The sequence below is a fragment of the Dromiciops gliroides genome, chromosome 1, assembly GCF_019393635.1.
Source record: "Dromiciops gliroides isolate mDroGli1 chromosome 1, mDroGli1.pri, whole genome shotgun sequence".
NCBI classification, from domain to species: domain Eukaryota; kingdom Metazoa; phylum Chordata; class Mammalia; order Microbiotheria; family Microbiotheriidae; genus Dromiciops; species Dromiciops gliroides.
In genome coordinates, this window is record NC_057861.1 from 502,906,126 (window position 1) to 502,929,065 (window position 22,940).

General features: G+C 42.6%; 1 protein-coding gene across 9 annotated transcripts in view; it reads left to right on the top strand.

Annotated features, from left to right (window-relative positions):
* The window catches only part of LOC122732845 (myosin phosphatase Rho interacting protein), a 252,893-nt gene that overhangs the window by 172,685 nt on the left and 57,268 nt on the right, over positions 1 to 22,940 (top strand). For 7 of the 9 annotated variants that reach the window (XM_043973281.1, XM_043973272.1, XM_043973256.1 and 4 more), the window contains exons 6-10: positions 8,833 to 9,040; positions 12,826 to 12,985; positions 18,524 to 18,665; positions 19,808 to 19,930; positions 22,257 to 22,313. In XM_043973281.1, the coding sequence (XP_043829216.1) occupies positions 8,833 to 9,040; positions 12,826 to 12,985; positions 18,524 to 18,665; positions 19,808 to 19,930; positions 22,257 to 22,313 (690 nt within the window). Of the gene's footprint in view, positions 1 to 8,832; positions 9,041 to 12,825; positions 13,340 to 18,523; positions 18,666 to 19,807; positions 19,931 to 22,256; positions 22,314 to 22,940 lie in introns of all 9 variants that reach the window. The other 2 variants (XM_043973249.1, XM_043973293.1) reach the window with 2 other exon arrangements.

Consider the following 22,940-nt stretch of genomic DNA (forward strand, 5'->3'; position numbering starts at 1 on the left):
GTTCAAATCCGGGCTCAGACACTTAACACTTACTAGCTGTGTGACCCTGGGCAAGTCACTTAACCCCAATTGTCCTGCAAGAAACAAAACAAAAAAACAAATAAAAGAGGCAGAAGTGGAAACTGAAACCTGCGATTGAGTGAACAAGTTGACTCAGCTTTCCCTCTTCTCCCTCAGCTCTTGGAATATTTAATTGATTGTCCTCTTCTCCAGCTCTTAGGAAAATAATCATTTTGTTCAGGTCGGCAAGATCTCTCTGCTGGCACAAAAGAGACCCTGGCCTGGCCCTGCTTCAGGCCCCAGTGGTGTTAGGGGAGGGGGAGTCATACCACCTAAAAGCTTTCCCCCATGCTGGTTTCCTCAAATCAGCCCCTTTCCATAAAGTCTCTGAAAATACATTGTCAATGACACAGCTCCCTCTGGCTTGGGGACCCCAGCTAGGAAAACTGCAATTAGTTATGGTGGCAAAAAAACACTCGAAACTTTGGGAAGTTTCACTTCTTCCATCAATACATGGTTGAACTGGGAAGGAAGCTCTTCTGTAGCTAATGTTTCAGAGCTTTTTCTCATCACTCAGGCTTGTTGACTGACTTAGAATGACTAGAGGGTAGGAATGAAATCCAACATGTGAATTCCACGCTGCTGTAGGTACGTAACCTCTCTGTTCAGCACATAACACCCACATGCCATCTGTAGGATTTTTGCAGTTGGCACAAATCTTCCCGTGAGGCCCAATAGTATCTGAGAGGTGGTGTAGTAATGACGGAAAGAATTCTGGATGCAGGCCTGGGTTCAGATCCTGGCTCTGTCAGTTAATTAGCTAGCTGTGGGACCTTGGGCAAATGCACCTTTCCCATACTTTTTGCCTAGTCAGTTTGTCCTCTTCTTCCTTTTTTGTTGTTTTGTTTTATTTTGTTTTTCCTCCTTTTCCCATCACTTTTTTGAAAGACAGAAATCCTTCCTTTCACATGTTTTCCTAGCCTGGCAAAGTGGCTGCCATCCTTTTGAAGGGCCACTGTGTGTTTTTAGCCTTGGAAAAGTCACTTTAATTACCTGTGATTTATAGCTACAAGAACTGGCTTGTCCTTGGCCTGACCATGTCCTTGGGGCAGGAAGCATTTGGTAGGGGACAGATAAAAAAGACAAAGGTGCTATTAAGTGGGACTAGTGCGTTATGATGGAGGTCACATTTACCCTACACGGTTCTGTGTCCGTGGGCCTATACCAGGTCCCTTAGTGTTGCTATTCTCAAGAGTGTTCTTGCTGTGGCCAATGCTCAAGAACCTGTTGGTGATGCTGGAGTATTGAGGGAAATATGGGTTGAATTAATTATATATATCTTTCGATCTGACATGGGTAATGCCAATATCACGCCAGCTTTGAATGAAGGACAAAATGCCATTTTCCCACAAATACACCCTATCTCATGTCTGGCCACTTAATGAAGCTACCATGGGAGGAAATGCCCAGCCTCTCACCTGAATCAGTGTCCTACACAGTGTTATTCCTAGAATCTCAGTTTCTTTTGCCAGTTCAGCAAATGCTTAGGGGTAAAATAGAAATCTAGTCTTCACAACCTTGTGGTGACTGGAGGAATGGAAGGAAGTGATTTTTAATTGATGACTTATTTTTGAGTCACATTGCTTTCTGATATATCCTTCCTCCCCTTCCCTACCTAATAAGTCTTCCCTTGTGACAAGAATTAAAGGGGAGGGACAGCTAGCTGGCACAGTGGATAAAGCACTGGCCTTGGATTCAGGAGGACCTGAGTTCAAATCCAGCCTCAGACACTTGACACTTACTAGCTGTGTGACCCTGGGCAAGTCACTTAACCCTCATTGTCCCGCCCCCCCCCCAAAGGATTAAAGGGTAAAAAACACATTTCAGCAAAAATCAGCCAACACACGGACCACGTGTGACAGTCTGTACAATATTCCATACTCATCTCCCCCATCTCAATAGCCAGCGCTTTTACCCTTGTTTATGTCATGGTACCCACTAGCAGACCAGTGAAATCTCTGAACCCCTCCCCAGAATTATGTTTGTTTGTTTTAAAATTCCTAATTGAAGGAAGTACTATATTTCAGAGGTTGGTGAATATAAAGATGTAATTTTTTTCCCCCTATCCAGACCCCCTGTAATCTCTCTGGTTAAGAAAGGTATTTTTTCCCAGTTCTTCTGAGTGGTCAAACTTAGTTGTTATAATTTCACAGCATTCAGTTTTGACTGTTTTGCTTTCCATTCCCATTGTTAATCTCATTGTGTCTATTGTTTTCCTGGTCCTGCTTACTTCATTTGAGCAGTAGTCAGCTGAGTGGTGTATTAACAACTTTCCCTTCCTTCCTTAGGGACTCAGTGCTGTCTGATACTAGTCATCATTATTTTTTCTCCTCTCTGATGAAACATATTTGGCTTGGGTGGCAAATAGCTGTTTCCAACATTGGGGAAAGACTGGCTTGCCTGCTTTCCTTGTGGTTTTGCATAGAACCTGTTCTTGGTGAACTGCATGTTCAGTAGATACTTTTAGAAAGTGTTAGCATGGGGGCAGCTAGGTGGCGCAGTGGATAAAGCACCAGCCCTGGATTCAGGAGTACCTGAGTTCAAATCCGGCCTCAGACGCTTACTAGCTATGTGACCCTGGGGAAGTCATTTAACCCCCATTGCCCCGCAAAAAAATAAAGAAAGAAAAAAGAAAGTGTTAGCATGGACCACCACCCGTTCCCTCTGTCCTTTGGAGCTTGGGGTCCACAATATGAATGTTCCAGAACAGAAGAACTTTCTCCTCCTCCTGCCAGGGCTCTTTGCATTAATCTTTAACCCCATGAGTCAGTGTGCATTCCACACCTAGAGAAAGACAAGCTGTTGGAGATTTGGTCTAGGCAAAGATCAGAGTAGAAGCACGGTGAAGAATGTCTGTCTTATGATTGAAAGGGTAGTCCTGTGTGGGGCTGTTAACATGGAGAAAAAAGAAATGGCAGGGGGGCAGCTAGGTGGCACAGTGGATAGAGCACCAGCCCTGGAGTCAGGAGTACCTGGGTTCAAATCCGGCCTCAGACACTTAACACTTACTAGCTGTGTGACCCTGGGCAAGTCACTTAACCCCAATTGCCTCACTAAAAAAAAAAAAGAAATGGCAGGGAGATTGAAACTCAGATTCATGGCATCTGGACTAGGTAGATATGACTTTTTTGGGGCAGTTTATTATTGATCTGCAGAAAAAATTTATTAATGGCTTTTATTTACATCTAGTTACTTCCTTATAACTCTCTCCTGTACACACTCACATCTGTGTGTGAAAAGAATTAAGTAGGGGCAGCTAGGTGGTGCAGTGGATAAAGCACCGGCTCTGGATTCAGGAGTACCTGAGTTCAAATCCGGCCTCAGACACTTGACACTTACTAGCTGTGTGACCCTGGGCAAGTCACTTAACCCCCATTGCCCTACAGCCAAAAAAAAAAAAAGTTAGCATTTCAAGAATTAAGTAAAAACTAAGTGACACCAGCCAATATGACTGAGACTTGGTATGATGAAACTCATAACTGGACCATGGATGGGTTTAAGTTAGTCAGAGGAAAGAGATAAAAAGGTAAAAAGAGTGTGGGGGGCCAGGGTGTTTAGGAGGCATACTCATGAAAGTATGCAGGTTTTGGAAATATGATAGGGAACACATTTGAGGTGGAGATTAATAGACAAAGAAACAGACAAGATTGACATTGAAGTATGCTATAAACCACCTGAACAGAAAGGGGTGAGGGGTTTAGGAAATCAATCATAAGCCTGGTACAGAGTCATGATTTATTAGTGGTGAGGTGCTTCAGTTATCCAGATAGATACTGGAATTCTCTTTCTGACGAAAGCAAGACATTGAATAACTTTTTGGGTTCCCACAGTGATAAATTTTATCCTTCCAAAGGAAGGGGAAATTTTGTTGTTTAGTCGTGTCTGACTCTTTGTGACCCCATTTGGGGTTTTCTTGGCAACGATTACTGTAGTGTTTGCCATTTCCTTCTCCAGAGCATTTTACAAGTGAGGAACTGAGGCCTGCTTAGGGTCACAGAGCTAGTAAGTGTATAAGGCCAGATTTGAATTCAGGAAGAGGAGTCTTCCTGACTTCGGGCCTGGCACTTTGTCTACTGTGCCACCTAGCTGCATAGAGATCCAAGTAAAAAATTCAGTAAAACCTTTAACTCTAGTAAAGTAACAGGATATTAAATAAATCTACAGCAGTCATTAGAGTTTGTGTATATTACCAACAAAATCCAGAAGGAAGAGATAGAAAAAGAAATTCCATTCAAAATAACTAGAGAATGTATAAAATATTTGGGAGTCTCCCTACCAAGACAAAAGAACTCTGTGAAAATTATGAAACACATGGGGCAGCTAGATGGCGCAGTGGATAGAGCACCGGCCCTGGATTCAGGAGTACCTGAGTTCAAATCCGGCCTCAGACACTTAACACTTACTAGCTGTGTGACCCTGGGAAAGTCACTTAACCCCAATTGCCTTACTAAAAAAAAAAAAGGAAAAAATTATGAAACACATTTTACAGAATTAAAAATAGATTTAAATAATAGAAAATAGATTTAGTACATGGTTGGGCCATGCCATTAGAAAAAAAATGGACAATGATACCTAAATTAATTTATACAATGTATTGCCATACAAATCAGACTACCAAAGAATTACTATAAACAACTAGACAAAATTGTAACAAATTCATCAGAAGGAAAAAACGCTGAAGCATCTCAAGGGAAGTAATGTACTAGGTCTCAGACAGTACTACAAAGCAGTAATTATCAACTATATTTAGTACTAGTTAAAAAAATAGAAAATTTGAACAGCAGACCATATTGGGTGCGTAAGACAGTAGAATAGGGTTAAATAAGCCCGTGGCCACCAGCTACTGGGGTACAAGATCCCCACTTAACCAAAAGTACTGGGGAAATTGGAAAGCAGTATGGGAGAAATGAGATTTATAACCAGTGTCACTACATATTATAACAAAGGCCACATGGATATAAAACCTCAATGATAAAGGTAAATAAACAAACAAGTAAAAAACAAAACCAAACAAAACTTTCACGCCTATGGCTAAAGGAAGAAGATTTTTTGACATTTTGTTTCCCCCAGATGAATTTTGTTACTATTTTGTCTTGTGCTATATAGAATTTTGGTGGTGTGCGGACCACTAGGTGGCGCAGTGGAAAGATCTCTGGGCCTGGAATAAGGATGACTCATTCCTGAATTCAAATCCAGCCCCAGACACTAGTTTTGTGACCCTGGGCAAGTCACTTAATCCTGTTTGCCTCAGTTTACTCATCTGTAAAATGAGCTGGAAAAGAAAATGGAAAATCACTCCAGTGTTTTTACCAAGAAAACCCCAAATGGAGTCATGGAGAGTCTCAAATGACTGAATAATAATAAAAGTTAGGTGTGGTACTGAATCTGTAAATTCCGAGATTTAATTGTCATTAGCATGATCTATCTATAAAAAGTAATATCTCTCCAGTTTTTAAATCCTTTATTTCAGTAAAGAGTACTTTGTTCATAGGTTTATATAATTCCTCTGTGTGTGTGTGTGTGTGTGTGTGTGTATGTGTGTGTGTATCTTAGTAGAAGTAATCCCTGATATTTTATATTTCATGCTGTTACTTTGAATGCAATCATTTTCTTCCTCTTGTTGGTAACATTGAAAAACTGATGATATTTATGGATTTGTTTTATCTCTTACCAACTTACTGAAGTTATTATATCAGTGAACTTTGTATTTAAATATCTAGGATCCTAAATCCCTAGAGCATCATTCATTTGCAAAAAAGTGATCATTTTGTTTATTCTTCGCACACGCTTATTCCCTTAATTAATTTTTCTTGTCTTATTGCTATCACTAACATTTGTAGGATTCTATCAAATAATAGTAGTGACAGTTGATATCCTTTATCCCTGATCTTACTGGAGAACCTATAATGTTTCCCCTTTAATAGCTAATGCTAGCTCTTGAACAGACAAATGTAATTTACAGTAATAGGGAACAGTCCATATATTCCTATGGTTTAAACTTTTTTTAACAAAAAGAGATATTGTATTTTGTCCAAGATCTTTTCAGCATCTATTAATAAAATTACAAGACTTTGATTTTAAAATTAATACATTGTAGTTATATTTATATTTTCCCTGATACTGATACTGTATTCTTGATATATGTCCAACCAGAACAGAGTGTATAATCTTTTGAATGTGTTGTAGTAGCCTCTTAGCTAATATTTTAGTCAGTATTTTTGCTTCAATATTCACCAGAGATATTAGTCTATAGTTGTTGTTTTTCCTTGTTAAGGTATCAGGACCATGTTTACCTCATAGAAGGTATTTGATACCCTTTCTTATTTTTGTAAACAATTTAATATTGATATCATCTTTGAAGGTTTCATAAAATTCACTTTTAGAAATCATCTGGTCCTGGGGTTCTTTTCTTTGGGAGTTTTCTTTTAATGAGATTTGGTTATTTAAATTCTCTGTTTCTTGTGCTGTTAATCTGGATATGTTAGATTTTCATCCATTTCACTTAAGATAATAGGTTTGTTGGCATATAATTGGTCAACCATTTATAATGATTTACTTCATCCTAATATTTTGTGAAGCATTTTTTATTTTGATATTTTCAATTTGGTTTTCCTCTTAAAAATAAGATTAGTTAATAATTTTTTTAAGCTCCTAGGGTTTTATCCCAATTCAATTTTGCTTTCACCTTTAAATATATCTCAATTATCAAAATTTCTATCTTGTGTTTTGTTTTTATAGTTACTTTTCTAGTTTTGTCTTCCTCAATTCACTGACCCGTTTGATGTTTAGAGATAAAATTTTTCTTCTAAGGAATGCTTTGGCTACATTCAACAAGTTTTGATATCTTGTCTCATTGTTTCTATATTCTTCTATGAAATTATCTCTTGTTTTTCTATGACTTGTTCTTTGCTAAGTTTTTTAGGATTATATTTTTAAATTTCCATTTAAGTTTGAATCCTTTGACCATTATCATCATCTTTATTGTGGTTTTTGTTGTTGTTGTTGTTGTTTGGTGGGGCAATCTCTTAATGCAGAAGCATAGCTTCCAGGAAAAGGAAGGTGATAATACCCCTGTATTCTGCCCATGGCTGCCCACTAGAACCTGACTTTAAGTTTTAAGGATACTGATAAGGTGGGTATTGTCCATAGGAGGGTGATCATGTTATATAGGATCAATGAAAGGAAATGGGAATGTTTAGCTTGATGAAAAGAAGATTCATAGGGGGAGGGGGACATAATAGTCATCTTTAAGTATTTGAAGGGCTTTCTTGTGGAGGAGAGATTAGACCTTTTCTCTTTGCTCTAAAAATGGCGACGAATCAAATTGAGGCTTGGTGTCAGGAAAAACTTCCTTACAATTAGCACTATCCAAACATGGAAGGGGCCACCTCTAGATGTGTGCTTTCCCCTCTTTGATGCTCTTCAAGCCAAGGCTGGATGTCCATTTATGGAGCACAGGATAGTGGGGATTTTTTGGGAGGGACTAGGTTGGACTAGATCAGAGGTGTAAGACATGCTGAGTGTCCCAAAGCACGTAAAAATGTAATTGGGAGATATTTAACAAAATAAGTAAAACTCCCGTAAAACCCAGATGATATTATGTCTTAAGACTAAGTCAGCATGTGGCCTGAAGAGCTGCTAATGTATGGTTCAGTGACCCGCCCCCCATTTCTATTTTTGGGGGGAGGGAGTAAGGCAGTTGAGGTTAAGTAACTTGCCCAGGGTCATAGGCAATTGGGGTTAAGTGACTTGCTCAGGGTCACACAGCTAGTAAGTGTCAAGTGTCTGAGGCTGGATTGGAACTCAGGTCTTCCTGAATCCAGGGCCGGTGCTTTATCCACTGAGCCACCTAGCTGTCTCTCCCCCCCCCCCCCCAATTTCTGTTTTCCACAATGTTGTGTTTTGTTTTTTTTTTAACAATCCCTAGTTCCACCAGCAGCATGTTAATGTCTTTGTTTTCCTCCAGCTCTTTGAACACTAACTCCTTTATGTTTCATCAGCTGGTTTGATGAGTGTGAGGTAAAACCTCATCCTTCTCATCTGCATTTCTTTTACAGTTAGTGATCTGTAGCATTATCCTATGTGACCTGTATAAAGAACAGGAATTTTTTGTTGTTTTTTTGTTGTTTTTTTGTTTGCAAGGCAATGAGGGTTAAGTGACTTGCCCAGGGTCACAGAGCTAGTAAGTGTCAAGTGTCTGAGGCTGGATTTGAACTCAGGTCCTCTTGAATCAAGAGCAGGAATTTAAAAATGAGCAATTTGGTTTAGGGGATGAGTTGAGGCTTCTGAGAATGTGGCACCTCCTGTCCTGGTGCCTTTTTATGTGTCTAATTGTCCTGTGAATTTGAACAAGATCCTTGTGGGGTGGGGGAGGAAATTGGCACCCTTCTCTTCTCTGCCCCCTCCCGCCCCCCACTCCCCCGCCCCAAAGCTCTAGGAATGATAAGTTCTAAGTAATTATTCATGATATTGGTATTATCTATAATTTGATTCCTTTCATACTTTGGTTTTCTGCTCTAGGAAGACTGTCCTATTTGAAGATAAGGCATATAGAAAAAACTTTACTAGGTCACTGTTTCAGTTTTGTCCCTCTAAGCCTCTTGGGTACCTTTTTGCTCTCTTAGGTTTTAATCCTGCCAGAACTTTAAGACAGAATGATTCCAGATGTACAAAGTCAAAGCCTTCATAATTTTAAAGTAATTTGAAACAAAATACCCCTTGATCCTCCAAAGGGGATCTACCCCACTGAAAACTTCTGTCTTTCTCCCATAGGAGCCTGGCCCTGCCAAAATGGCTGTCACCAGCAGCAACATTCCGAGTGCAGAAAAAATCCCAACCACAAAGTCTACACTCTGGCAGGAGGAGATAAGGGCCAAGGACCAGCCAGATGGGAATACCCTTAGCCCAGTACCAAGTTCGGGATCAAGTCAAGTCCTCCCAGCCAGCCCATTGAAAGAACCTGGGCTGGAAAACAAAGAAGGTAAGACACACTTGATCCATATCATTAAAGATAAAATAGATAATTAGGATTATCCCAGATATTTCAGGTAAAAGTGGGGCTTTGTCTCAATTATCAGGAAAATTGTATTAATTGTTTATCTGGCTTGGGTAGTGTAGGCCCAGGTCCTGCATCAGAAACAGAATTAGGTTTGAAAATGACATTCCTGTGAATTCACTTAGTTTCTATTTTCACCAAATGAAAACAAACAAGTGCAAATAGAGCATGCATTTCCATCTAGCTGTTTGGGAAATAGAATTGATTGGAAAAGGTTCTCACTTGTGATATGAACTTGTAGTCTTCAAACTGTTCCTTTCCCCAAAAAAGCAACTTAACTGAGTCAATTTTTGTAGCTTCCTAAAACCTTAGAATGTTACTTAAAAGAAACTAGAGATCAGCTAGTGCAGTACCATTCTTTTATACAGGAGAAAACAGGAGCCCAGAGAAGTTAAGGAACTAGCTTCTGACCACCATGTTTTGGTCAAGTTAGGAGTGGAACCCAAGTGTACTGATAACTGGTCCAGTATTCTTTACCAACCTTACTTTTTTTCCATGATGAAGGAAAGTTGAGGTGGACTTCCCAAAGCAGAGTTGAGCACTAAACATTGACCTTCTTGAATTCTCAGAAACTAGGCTGATGTGGGTCCCATGGTTAATAAGTAGCAAGCAAGCTTTTGAATATGAATCTGTCATTTGTTTGGATCCAAACTAAGATTTAGCAAGGCTATTCCTCAGAACCAGTGGTAAGATGGAGGATCCTGCTTCTCTCCCAGTAACTCCCTGAATCCATATATATGATCCTTCCTTCTTTTCTTTTCTCTCCATGATGGGCTTTGCTGGGAACTGTAACTTAAAAAAAAAAGAGATCTCTCTTTTTTTTTCCCCCAGGGCAGTGAGGGTTAAGTGACTTGCCCAGGGTCACACAGCTAGTAAGTGTCAAGTGTCTGAGGCCGGATTTGACCTCAGCTCCTCCTGAATCCAGGGCCACGGTTTGTGGCTTTTATCCACTGCACTGCCTCGCTGCCCACTCCTCAATATCCAGTCTTAAAATGATAAAAGTAACTTAGATGATGCTGGAAGAGGAGGATGACTTTGCACAGTTTCCCACATGGGCATCAGTGTCCATTCAAACTTGGCCAGTGTAGGGTACAATGGACATATGTCATGACTGTCACTTTTCCTGCAGAGAAGATGGAGAGATGTGGACTGGACAGTAATGGAGTGACAGGACTGGGGGGATGGTCAGACTCATGGGAAATCTCCATTGGAGCACCCCAGGCACTTATGCTTGGCCATGTGCTATTTGACTTTTTTACGTTAACCCTCAACTCTCAGATCCTATGAATTTTGGAAGACGGACGTAATTTCCAAGAAAATAAGAATAACTGCTGACATATAGGTCTTTAAAGTTTGCAAAGTGCTTTATGTTTGTGAAGTACTTTGTCATCTCAGCCTCCCCACAACTTTATGGGATAGACATGTGAAAGCATTATACCCTTTTTACAGATGAAAAAACTGATATTCTGAGAGATCAAGTGACTGTCCTCAGTTACACAGCTGACAAGCATCAGAGGTAGCATTCAAACCTAGATCTTCTGGGTCAAAAGCCTAGTATTCTGAGGCATCAGACCATGTGTATCAAACATTGATTCAGAAAACTAAGTGATGATAACATTAGAGAAAAGTGACAGTATATTGCCTAGGCCTCTTACCCTCTGGAAAGATTTGGCAAAATAATTCTCTGACAGAGAAGATAGGCAGATGGTAGTCTGATAGATGGGGCCACAGAAATTGTCCACTCTGACTACTAGTGGTGAATTTATTAAAAAAAATTCTAATTAAGGGGCGGCTAGGTGGCACAGTGGATAAAGCACCGGCCCTGGATTCAGGAGTTCCTGAGTTCAACTCTGGCCTCAGACACTTGACACTTACTAGCTGTGTGACCTTGGGCAAGTCACTTAACCCCCACTGCCCTGAAAACAAAAAAACAAACAAACAAATTCTAATTAGCAGCCATTAGAATGTAGTGACCTGTAATGCATTCTAGAGAAGAGCTAGCCTTTAAACAAGATCTCTACTTTCATTGCCTAATAAGAGAATAAGACCAAAACACAGACAACTATAGCATGCAGTAGTGCATGAGTGTACTGGGGAGATGCAAAACATAGTATCATGTAGTCTCTGAGGGAAAAGGTTGCTATTGACTAGAAGGCATCAGCCATGATTTAGGGAAGGAGGGAGCAGTAGAGTTGGCTTTTAAAGGATGGATAGGAAGTGATAGTGAAGAGGTAGAGGAACAGTATTTCAGGGATATCAGATGGTGTGAGCAGAAGTGAGAAGGTGTGGGGCAGCTAGGTGGCGCAGTGGATAAAGCACCAGTCCTGGATTCAGGAGGACCTGAGTTCAAATCTGACCTCAGACACCTGACACTTACTTGCTGTGTGACCCTGGGCAAGTCACTTAACCCTCATTGCCCCGCAAAACAAACAAACAAAAAAAAAAAAGAGAAGGTGTAAGATACATTTGGAGGACACACAACAAAAGAAAAACCATTTTTAAGTACAGAATGTATGGAGAGTAAGAATAGGGGGTAAGGCTAGAAATGTAGATTGTTGAAAGTCTGTGAAGGACTTTGAATGCTGAGCATAAGTTTGAACTTAGTAGGCAGTAGGGAGCCATGAATGGTGGATTAATCTGACTAGAAAGATTATTTAAGCAACAGAATGAAGGATCAGTTTAGGGAAGGCAGAAGGTTGAAGAAGAAACGCCTATTAGGAGAGTATAATAATATTCCAGATGGGCACTGGTGAGGACCCAAGATGTGGAGGAGAAAAAGAAAGGGGAAGGGACTGATGTCAGAGATGTTTGAGATGGAAGCACCTGGCCTTCATAACTGATTAGATCAGTGACGGAAGGTGAATCAGTCAGAACCAAGACTGAGAACATGGGTGAGGGGATGCATGGCGTTGCTCCAGGAAGAAGAGTATAAAGAAGGACGAGTTTGGGAGAAGAGGTCAGGAGGTCCATTTCAGACATGTAGAGTTTAAGGTGCTGGTGAAACATCTGGGTGAGGATGTCTTGAAAGCAACTTGAGTTGTAGGTTCGGAGCTCAGAACAGAGATCATGGGGTAGGTATGTCTGTCTTAGAATAATCGATGTGGAGACAGACAGTAGTTGAGGTTGTTACAGCGAAGGAGATGGTCACATGAGGGAAGAGCCAAGATTGTCAAAGGAAAGTCAAGAGGGAAGAGAAGGGAGCAAAGGGGAAACCCCCCTTGAGGAGTTGGGAGGATGCCGAGCAGCCAGCAGAGGCCATGAAGAGAGAGTGGCCAGTGATGAAGAACTAGGAGAGCCATGTCTCAAGCTGGTCACGGAAGAGAAGGGTGCCAGCCGCCTCAGGAGCAGTGGAGGTCAAGGAGAGTGGGGCCATGGCCGCCGGCCTTAAAGCAGTGTCAATGGAATGATGCACAGTGGCCAGATTTTCAGGGGTTAAGGAGGCAGCAGGAGGGAGTGGGGCAGTGGAGCTGTCAGCTTTTGAAAACTTTTTGAGAGTTGAAAAGAGAATCGGAAGAGAGAAATGGTAGGTAAAGAACTGTGGAGGCTGGAGAGCATGTGTGCTGCTTGTTTTCTAAGCACCCTTTACAAAATCCTGGCTCCATTAGAATTCTTTGAAATAGTAAATGGCCTCCAAGCTCAGTACATGCCCTCTCTGTCCCTCCTTCTCTTTCTGCTTTCCCCCACCCCCATTCCTCTCTTCCCTCTCTCAGAGGAGAGCACCATGAATGGTGACCGAGTAGACTGTGGACGGAAGGCCAGAGTGGAAAGTGGCTACTTTTCCCTGGAGAAGACAAAGCAAGACCTGAAGGCAGAAGAGCAGCAGTTGCCACCACCACCATCCCCTCCCAGCCCCAGCATCCCCAATAACAGGTATAGTTACCCAGAAACACCTTTCCAGGAGCATGGCCGCCCCTTTTCTTCCCCAGGTCCCCAGGCTGCCGGTCGAATAGTCTACAGCATCTCCCTGAACTCCTTGGATTCAGCAAGTCGGCACCCCACCCACACGGACTCCAGCGGTGCTGGGGGGAGGGAAGCAGAGAAACCGGGGCGCCTATTTGCCTTTAAAGCCAGCAGGCAGTACACCACTCTAGCCGACGTGCCTAAGGCCATCCGGATCAGTAATCGAGAGGCCTTCCAGGTGGAGAGAAGGCGGCTGGAGCGCAGGACTCGGGCCCGCAGCCCTGGCAGGGAGGAGGTGGCTCGTCTGTTTGGCAACCAAAGGAGGTAAGGAGGGGGTAAAAGGGGCTCCACAGGGGGAGCAGACTCTTCCTTTGCTGCCTGGCTCAGAGCTTGCAGGGAATCTTTCCCCTCTTACACTGAACCTCCTGCATTCCTGATGCTAAAATGCATACAGGCAGATTGCATGCTGCCATCCATTGACCAGCTCCTAAACTTAAGCAGTTCATCTAGCCCAGGATTCTTTTATTGCCTCGGGTCTCAGGTCATCTGGCAAGAGGTTTTCCCCTGTGGCCACTAACCAGTGTCTCATTTTGGTGCCGCTGCACCCAGCTTTTCAGAAGCTGTCTGTGGGGCTTGCCTGGTTTGAGGTGAGCCACTGGATCCCATGAAAACTAGTGGCAGAAAAAGAAGCAAAGGGTACTGCCCAGCAACATTGAAGGGTACTGGGTTTTCTTTCTTAGTGAAATGGACAGTCCTGGACTAGATATCCAGAGATCTGTGTTCAGGTCTTAACCGACACTGGTTCATTGTAGGACCTTAGAGGGCAACTCGCCTTGCCTCTCTGGGCCTCTATTTACCCCTCATTTTACAGATAAAGGGCAGCATTTTACAGATAAGTGGGACAGCAGATAATGTGCTGATACTAGAATCAGGAGGACCTTGATTCAAATCCAGCCTCAGACACGTACAGGCTGTGTGACCCTGAGCAAGTCACTTAACCATTACAGATCAGGAAACTGAGGCCAAAGGTAGTTAAGTGACATTTCCAAGGTCACTCATACAAATGTTAGAAGAGGAAGGGATTCATACCCAGGTAATCTTCCAGCCCTGAAAATCCATAAAACTGCCCAGTTGACGTCTACCTGGAAGTCTCAGATGGTTTAGGACTGTGAATTGAAACCTTTCTTATCTGAGACCTTATTGCTATGAACACCATTCAGTTGGTGATCCTGTCTTATTGGATGGAGATGGAATTGGAGCGACTTGCCATCCTCTCCTCTTCCTCGTACATCTTCATTAAAGTGAAGTAGGTTTTCTTGCTTTCTAAAGGTTAAGGAAACCCCTTCTCCCCTTCTGTGGTCTGCCTCTGTGGAAGCCTTGCTCCTTGGTTTCCAGGTTGGCTAGGAAACAAGAACTCACCTGGGCTCCAAAAGTGGCCAGGCCCTGGTTTGGAACTGAGGTAGGGTTCTGTGGTGTTCTGTGGTGTTCCGTGGTGTTCCGTGGAGAGACTTGAGTGCTGAAGCTGCCACTCTTGCCCTTGTTGACCAGAAAGCAGTGAGTGATCTCACTGTGTAGGATTATGAAATGCTTTTTCAGAGGAAACCCTCACACGAGCCAGGAAGCCCAGAAACTGAAAATTCATAGTTAGATGGATGTCTTCAGTGGCCAAAGGTATTCCTCGAGTGTCAAGGGATTTGGGGCCTAATCTGTTGAGAATTTAGAGAGTGTTTTGGTTCTCTGGGTACTGCTTTTTTTCCTCTTTAACCCTAGATAATCAAAAGCTCCCTGGTTTAAATATCATGGAATATTAGAAGGAGACCATGAAATCCTCTTGATCAACCCCCTCATTTTTTACAGAGGAGGAATCTGAGTCCTAGAGAAGTGGTTGCAAAAGGTCACACACGAACTTAATGTCCTTGAAAAAAAATACTATCTAGAACAGTCACTGTGTATAGGGAGGGTTGCTAAATGTCTGGAAAAGAGGAAACAAGGAAGAAACTTGGCAGATGGTATTTATATAGTGCTTTAAGGCTTGCAGAGCACTTTACATATGTTAACCCATTTGATTGGTTTATCTAGACCCAAAGCAAATTGGAAATCAGAAAACCATACTTATCTCACTGTAACAAGGTCCTTGAGGTCATCAAGCCAAGGCACTTCCTCACCAGTATGATGAAGCTCTTCTGGTATTCGATCTACTTATTGTGTGACTAGAACTACCTGATCCTGAATACAGGGTAGTAAACTAGAGTCTGGGCTGGGGTCTGTATTGGAGACCTGATGGTGCAGGTACCAGGAAGAGTCCCTTCCTGTGTTGTGTGTTGTAAACATCCTTCTCTCTGGGCTGTTAGTTCATCTGTCACTGAGGCACTAGATGAAGGGATGCAAGGATAGGGGGGCCTTGTTCTTATGAAGGGAGGGAGAGAGAATCCACTCACTCTTGCTCTGCAATGACACAGGGAGTTGGCCATGGTGGGGTTTCTGCTCAGTCTCCTGGAAAAGGATTCAAGGTGAAACTGATTCCTCTAGAAACAGAACCAGGATTTCATAAGTTCCTTTTTTTGGCTTGGGTTAGCTTTAGAAAAAACACACTCCTGGGGTAGCTAGGTGGCACAGTGACTAAAGCACTGGCCCTGGATTCAGGAGGACCTGAGTTCAAATCCAGCCTCAGACACTTGACACTTACTAGCTGTGTGACTCTGGGCAAGTCACTTAACCCTCATTGCCACACAAAAACTCCCAAAACAAACAAAACCCCCACACACTCCTAAAAGATGGGGCTGGGAAACGTGGTGGAGAAGCTCAGCTTCCTGAGGCAGGGTGGCTATCGATGGCAGTTTTTGAATGGGGTTAGCAAAATCCTGGTTTAGCACCGTACCAGAGAATTAACATTTGGTGCATATCTGCTTGGCTTGGCTGCTTTTAGAATAATGCATTTGAAATTTAGTGATCACATAATGATTTGGGATAGAATTTATATCTTTGCTTTCATTCAGCATGCTTGCCAACTCTGCTCCTCAACTGCAAAGAATCCATTTTCTCGTCCCCGGTTGTGTTAGATCTGATTTGTTTTGAGTAACACCAGCTTCTGACTGTCCGTGGTGAAACCCGATTATATTGTCTGCTTTCTGAATCATATTCACTATTTCTAGAAAAGCCCACCATATTTTGATCAGCTCCTTCCCCCATCTTGATTTGTCAGCCAGCAATTCATTTCTTGGTGATCCAGCTGGGACAAACCTGCTGCTGATCTATAGAGCCAATCTTATCTGAGCTTAGCATTCAGTTGAAAACTTCTCATTCCTTAAGCCTGATGTAGAGCTTGACCCATTTGGCAGGGCAGCTGCTGAATTCTAACTATAGGAAAGCAGCAGCAACAGAAGAGGAGTAGGGGGTCTAAAAATCAGTGTCAATTCCCCCGGCACTGGTCTGTAAAAAGAAGTCCTCATAGAGAGGGGCATTGTAGCTAACGTGCTACTAATAATATAATCATACCTTACATAATATAATAATAAAGTGTAATAATATTATACAATGTTATTAAGATGGTTTACTCTATCTCTTGCCTCCTCTTTGTAGAAATCCCCAGTCGTCCTGATGGTGCGATCTACTGCTGCCATCCAATGGTTTTCCTGTAACTCTAATGTCCATAGGACAAAATAGTCTTCTAAACAAGAAACCAAATGTAAAAATCCTTTGAATGCATTGCGATTAATTAGCATCTCACTAAAAGCATTCAGGATATTGTAGATGCCTCATTTAGCAAAGATGTAACATGATTTGCACTAGGGCATGGCTTGCCGTGTCTCTTCTCTTTCTCATCATCTTTAGAGATGATGGGATTCTTCCAGCCTTCAGATGGCAAGTCCTGAAAGTGTCTGCCTCCAGCCTGCCCCACAGATAAGCTGGTTTCTGAGGCCGTCCCAGAATTTCAACTACTCCCCTTTTTTCCTCATTTCAGGGTTGAATTTTAATTTTCTGTGTCTTGTGGCACTGTTAACCTTTAGAGTCAAGGCTTAGAGGCAACTATATTCCTTTCTGTGTCTCTTGTTCATAATGAATGTAATAAAACTCTGTCAATCAAGGAGAATTTTGGAGTCTGTCCCTTAGCTTCTCCTCAGCATTCTTTTAGTCCTTTGTCCTCCAAATAGCCCTTGTGAACTGGGGGAGTGGGGACCAGGCTGGTGGGGAATATGACAAGTGATCTTTAATTGGCGAGGGCAGAGAGTAACACCCTATACACCAGATGAGTCTCGAGAACCAGCTTTTTGTGATTTCTCTCCTCTGATGTGACACTGAAAGGGTGGTATATTTGGGGAGGGAGGTGGAATTAGCTATTCCCAGAGAATGCCAGCTCTTGTGACCATTTGGGGAAGCTACAGAAAAGCTTAGAGACCTGCTGATTAAGTTCTTTCAGAAGCCCCTCATGTGCTTCAATCAATGGGATTAACCTCTTAGAGCTATGATTTGTTAATTTTCCCCCTTTTTCAGTGATGATCCTTGATTTTTTGTGTCTTGAATTCCTTGAATAAGTTTGATTTGTTGCCTTTTTTTTTTTTAAAGAAGAAATCTTTTCTCTTCATTCATTTTCCAGCCTTGTTTTCTTTCAGGTCTTGTTCCTCTCCACCTTCTCCTGCTGTGTTGCTGTGTGACGTTATCCGCCTTTACTCCACCTGCTTCGCTCCCATCTCATCTCAGTCTCCAGCAGTAGACAACTTGATGGCGCATCCAGCCCTCTCCCATGAAATCAACTTGCTTGTTTTTATTTTAATTTGGTTTTGATCCTTTTTACTGTTTGGCAAAAACAATGTTAATTCGTGGGCCTTTTTCTTGCTAAACCAAGAACAACAGGAGGCTAAGCCAGTGTCATAATCAAATGATGAATAATACTGGGAACTGAATCTTTTCCTTCCTGCTGCAAGGTGGTGGTTACCTTTTGATTGTAAACATTTGAAAATATGTGTGTATGTGCGTGTAGGCATGTGCGCTGGCATGTGTGAGCAAACACTGGCCCATTTGTTCAAAAAAGGATGTGAAAAAAAAATTGTGGGGTGATATGCAGGGGCTCAGAACTGTCTCTATGCTTCAGACCAAGCTGCATATGTAATAAGAGGGGCAAGGACACTCTGTGGTGAAAAAGGAGGAAATATACCAGTTTTCTAATGCTAGATATGAAAACCCTGCAATGAGAAAAGTGCAGGGGTATTTTCTGTACAACCGGCTACTGTGGTGTTCATTTAATTCTCCTTGATCTGACGATATTTCAGTGTGTATGAGGTTCTTTCTCAGAGCCAGGTTTAATAAGCTCTCTTTGTCCTTGTGTTCTGTCCCCCTCTCCTTTTATACACAAAGTGCAGCATAGAACTATGGGTTGAACAGATGCTCAAAGTCCCAGTCTTTCTTATAAGAATTGTCAGCTTCTGAATGACCCTGCCAAGGCTGGTCTTGGCCAATCTCTAAATGTCCCCTCTTGCATTCAGTGCCTTCTGTGTCCTCTCTCTTTTACAGGAGATCCCAGGTAATTGAAAAATTTGAGGCCTTGGACATTGAGAAGGCTGAGCACATGGAGACCAACTTGTCAGCCGGGCCCGTGCTATCTAGTGACACCCGTCAGGGCCGAAGTGAGAAGAGAGTTTTCCCCAGGAAGCGGGTAAGCCCCCTTGGGTAGTCTCTGGCTAGCTGCTGCTATGCCAGCCTCCCCTCTGTTTCGGTGCTGGGGAAGCTATGCACTGTGGCAAGACTTTATGTGGTTACTAAGTGGCTAAAGGGAACCTCGGATGACGACAGGTATTCGGATGTCACCCAGGACTAGATGCTTAATATACAAATCTCAAAAAGTTGAACTAAGGGGCGACTAGGTGGCGCAGTCAATAGAGCACTGGCCCTGGAGTCAGGAGTACCTGAGTTCAAATCCGGCCTCAGACACTTAACACGTACTAGCTGTGTGACCGTAGGCAAGTCACTTAACCCCAGTTGCCTCACTAAAAAAAAAAAGTTGTACTAAGCGTCTTTCTTCTTGCTACTGATTAATCACCAGTGATGAGGCTGGGTGAAATGCCTCTTTCCTGTCTTCTTGGAAAGACAGCTGATTCCTAGTCTCACTCCTTGTTCCTCCTTTTATAAAGCCATCCACCTACTAATGTTACTTATCCAGGGTGGCTGCTGTCACCTTACCTGTGGCATCCCTGTATTTTCTGTAAGACTTAAGGAAAAAGGAGGTGAGAATACATTTTCTAGTCGGTGTCTTCCAAAGCCCCCATTCCTACTTCTCCCATATCTTTCTTCTTCTTTCTTTGTTACCATGTTGACATGAATGTGAACTACAAAGGACTTGACATGGCTCTGAAATTTTCTACCTATTTCCACATTTTCCTGCTACCACAAAATAGTGATGTTCTTTCTGGAAATCTGGGAAGCCCTTGATGTGAGAATTGGTGGGCATGGGGAGGCCAGAGAGGGGTTTGTGCGGATTGGAAAGGAGGCTGGAGAAAAGCAGTGCTGAATGCATCTCAGTGAGAAGTCTTGCTCTAAAACTGAGCTAAGTTGGCTTCTGCAGGTGTTTCAGAACCACGGCCACATATAGGAGGGGCAGCTGGGTGTCCTCATCCCACCCCTTTCATGCTTGAGAAGCCTGTAATCTTCTGATGACAATTCCTTCTTTGTTTCATTGACTTCGTCTTAAGCAGAGGCTTTATAAATGATTTCAAGGGTTGTCCTCAAGGTCTTCAGCCCGACTCTGCAGCTTCCTTATGAGTTTGGGTTATACTGACTAGAGGCTGCTCTCTGCCACAGGACTGCACCACCGAAGCTATGGCCTCTGCCGCTGGCTCCATTCCAGATGTTTCAGCTTCTCCCCTGTCTCCGCACCGAAGAGCCAAGTCACTGGATAGAAGGTCCACAGAGTCCTCTATGACGGTGAGCCCAGTTTGTCCTGGCCTGCTACATTCCACAGGACCGGGCAGCATGGAACTGAGGTTTCAGGAAACAAGGTCCCATCTGTTTCTGTTCACAATTATTCCTGTTCTATTTATTCTCATTTTAGGGCCTGACATCTTCTCTCCTGGCACCTTGTGTGTACATGTGCTTTCACATCTGTACTGATTGTACACCAGGCCTCTGTTTGGGGTGCATTGAAACAAAAGCCACTCCCACCTTCACCTTCTTTATTTTTATTTTTTCTCTTTTCCCCTGGTCTTTGGGAGACCAGAAGCACTACTTCTCCAACCCCTCTCTTTTTTTGTGCCCACAACCTAATGGTGATCTCTGGGGAAAGTTTCCCTGTAGATGCAGGCCAGCTAGGCCATAAGAGCAGCTGAATAAAATCAGGACTCTGGGGACTCCGGTCAGCTACAGAGGACCTTGGCTTCTCCATCTGTCTTCCTCTAATGTTCTGCTTTTTTTTCAGAATCATTTTGAGGCAGCATCCATTTTTTTCTTGGATTTTGCTTCTGTAGAAAATGGCTCTCTTGTCTTCCTACAGTGAGTCTCACTTTAGGGCCAGATCCATGTTCTGGCTGTTCATAGGCATTCTCTAGAATTCCAAGTGATTTATTAATGAAACTTTTGTTTCATTGGGCTATATATCTTGCCTGTCCCCAGCTATTCTCTCCCATACTTGATATTAAAAGTGGCTAGTTTTGATTTAGTCAAGGTCTCTGATCACTATGGCTTTGGGAATGTTGAGGCACTAGGTTGGAGAACAAAGCTAACTTCTCAAACAGGAACTGATCATTCTGAGACCCCCCCACTCCTTTTCTTTTTCTTTTTCTTTTTCTTTTTTTTTGGACCAATAGTCACATTCTTGAATTCATGGAATCTGACATAAGTGTCTTGGTTTCTACTACTAAGGGGCTATTTTCTCTTCCATTTTCATCTCAATTCTAGTTACTTCGGAATATTTATTTAGAATCTTCACTCTTATGATTGGGGATGAACTAAGTACATATAGAAATGAAGCCATAGAATGGGAGCTTGGGTTTTTACCTTCCATTTTAACTCTCACGTTTGAAGTAGGAAGATGACCTCAGCAAGCTCTTGTGCCATCTCTTGCTTTAGGATTTTCAGAGAACAACTTATTCCTTGGCCTCTTTAACCTGCAGCTATTAGGACAATCTATTTCCTGATAGTGAAGGTTGGGGTCTCAGTGCTTGTGAAACATGAAATTCACAAGCAAAAGAAATATGCTGGTCTGGGAGTAGAGGCAGGGCCCTGCCTTGGTCCACAGGGGACCCATAATTGGCAGGGAGGAAGACAGAACTGTGAAGAATGAAGGCAGATCCAAAAGACAGGATCTTCACAAAGGCTGTTCTTTTCTTTAACTACTAAGATGAGAATTCATACATACAAAAGCCCAAATAAAGTGGAGGAAATAAGGACAGACAAAGACTCTTAGGTGCTTGGATCCTATCTTCCTAGATCTGTGTGAAAGTCCTAGGACCACCAGGATTTTCTCTGTTACACGATAAACATTAAAAAAAAAAAAAAGATTGGATACATTGCCCTATTACTTAGTTTGGGTTTTTCCAGCTATGGGGTCTATTCCTAGTTTGTAGGGAAACAAGTAAATTAGAAATGCTCTTCATTGGTCAGTCAGCCACGAGGTCATTCTGGGGAGGTCACCACTCTCATTACATAATGAATTTTGCTTGGAAAGTCAACACTGTGCCTGTCCCTTCTGCTGGAGATGGGGAATTTTCTTCTCTGTCCCCACCAGAGGTATTTCCTCTTTCTGACTGAAAGGGGAAGACTTACTCCTTTAACATGGGCTTTTGTGACTCCTTGCCACCCTCATGTAGTTCACATTGATTTTGTCCCAGGATATCTCCATTACCCTCATCACCCTGAGCCAGTGTGCAGGGGTCTCACGTAGGGGGATGTGATTACGTCTTCTCCTGAGGAGTAGCCAGAGCGCCTCATCTGCTGGTGCGGCACATGCAGAAAGCTGGAGAGGATGACGAAGGCCACTTCTGCCACCACCCCTCTGAGCACAGTTTCTCCCTCTTTTCTGAGGAGTTTGTCCAGTATCTAATTATGAGATGGAGAGCACCGTGAGCTGTGCTGTTTGGCAGCAGTGCGGAAGCACATGCTCACACAGAACAAAACATTCCTTCTCTCTGTGTCCTCCCAGCAGGAGGATGCTTGTCACCTGGTGTAGAGCTCTTCTGCTCCTGGCATTTGCCTTCTTGCAAGTGATGAAATCCCTTAATGTTGTCCTGTAATTCTTTCCCATTTCTCTTCATAGCCTGACCTGCTGAACTTCAAGAAAGGCTGGCTGACCAAGCAGTACGAGGACGGCCAGGTGAGTTTAGAACCTGGTTGACCAGGAGTTGAGTCAGGGCAGGGGTCTATTCGGGAAGCATCAGTCTCTTCTTTCTCTGTCCCGAAACTTCCTCATTTCACTGAATATTTTTACTATTGATCTATGTGACTGGGAACCTCAGAGGGAAGAGGTCTATGCCAACTATTCTTAGGAGGAAACTTGTGTGTGTGTGTGTGTGTGTGTGTGTGTGTTCCCAGGTAGCTGCTTCCTGCATGATGCCCAAACTCATCTGCTCCCAAAAATAAGGGACCTGGCCCCAGGACTGCGTTTTAATTTATTTTATTTTCCAGGGCTGCATTTTAAGGCACTATATTCCACTTGCCTCTGAGCAGTCTTTTAAAAAAAATAGTTTTAAGAAACAAAAATTTTTTTAAATTAATCCCTTTCCCACTACTCTTCCTCCTCATTGACTAAATATATTTTTTTAATTAAAAAATTATTTTTTGGATTTATTTATTTAGAATTTTCTCCAAGTTACATGTAAAATACAAATTTTTTCACATTGATTTTTTAAAACTTTGTGTTCCAAATTTTCTTCCTCCCTCCCTCCCTCCTCACTCTATGAAATCAAGCAATTCAATGTTATACATGTGCAGCCATGCAAAA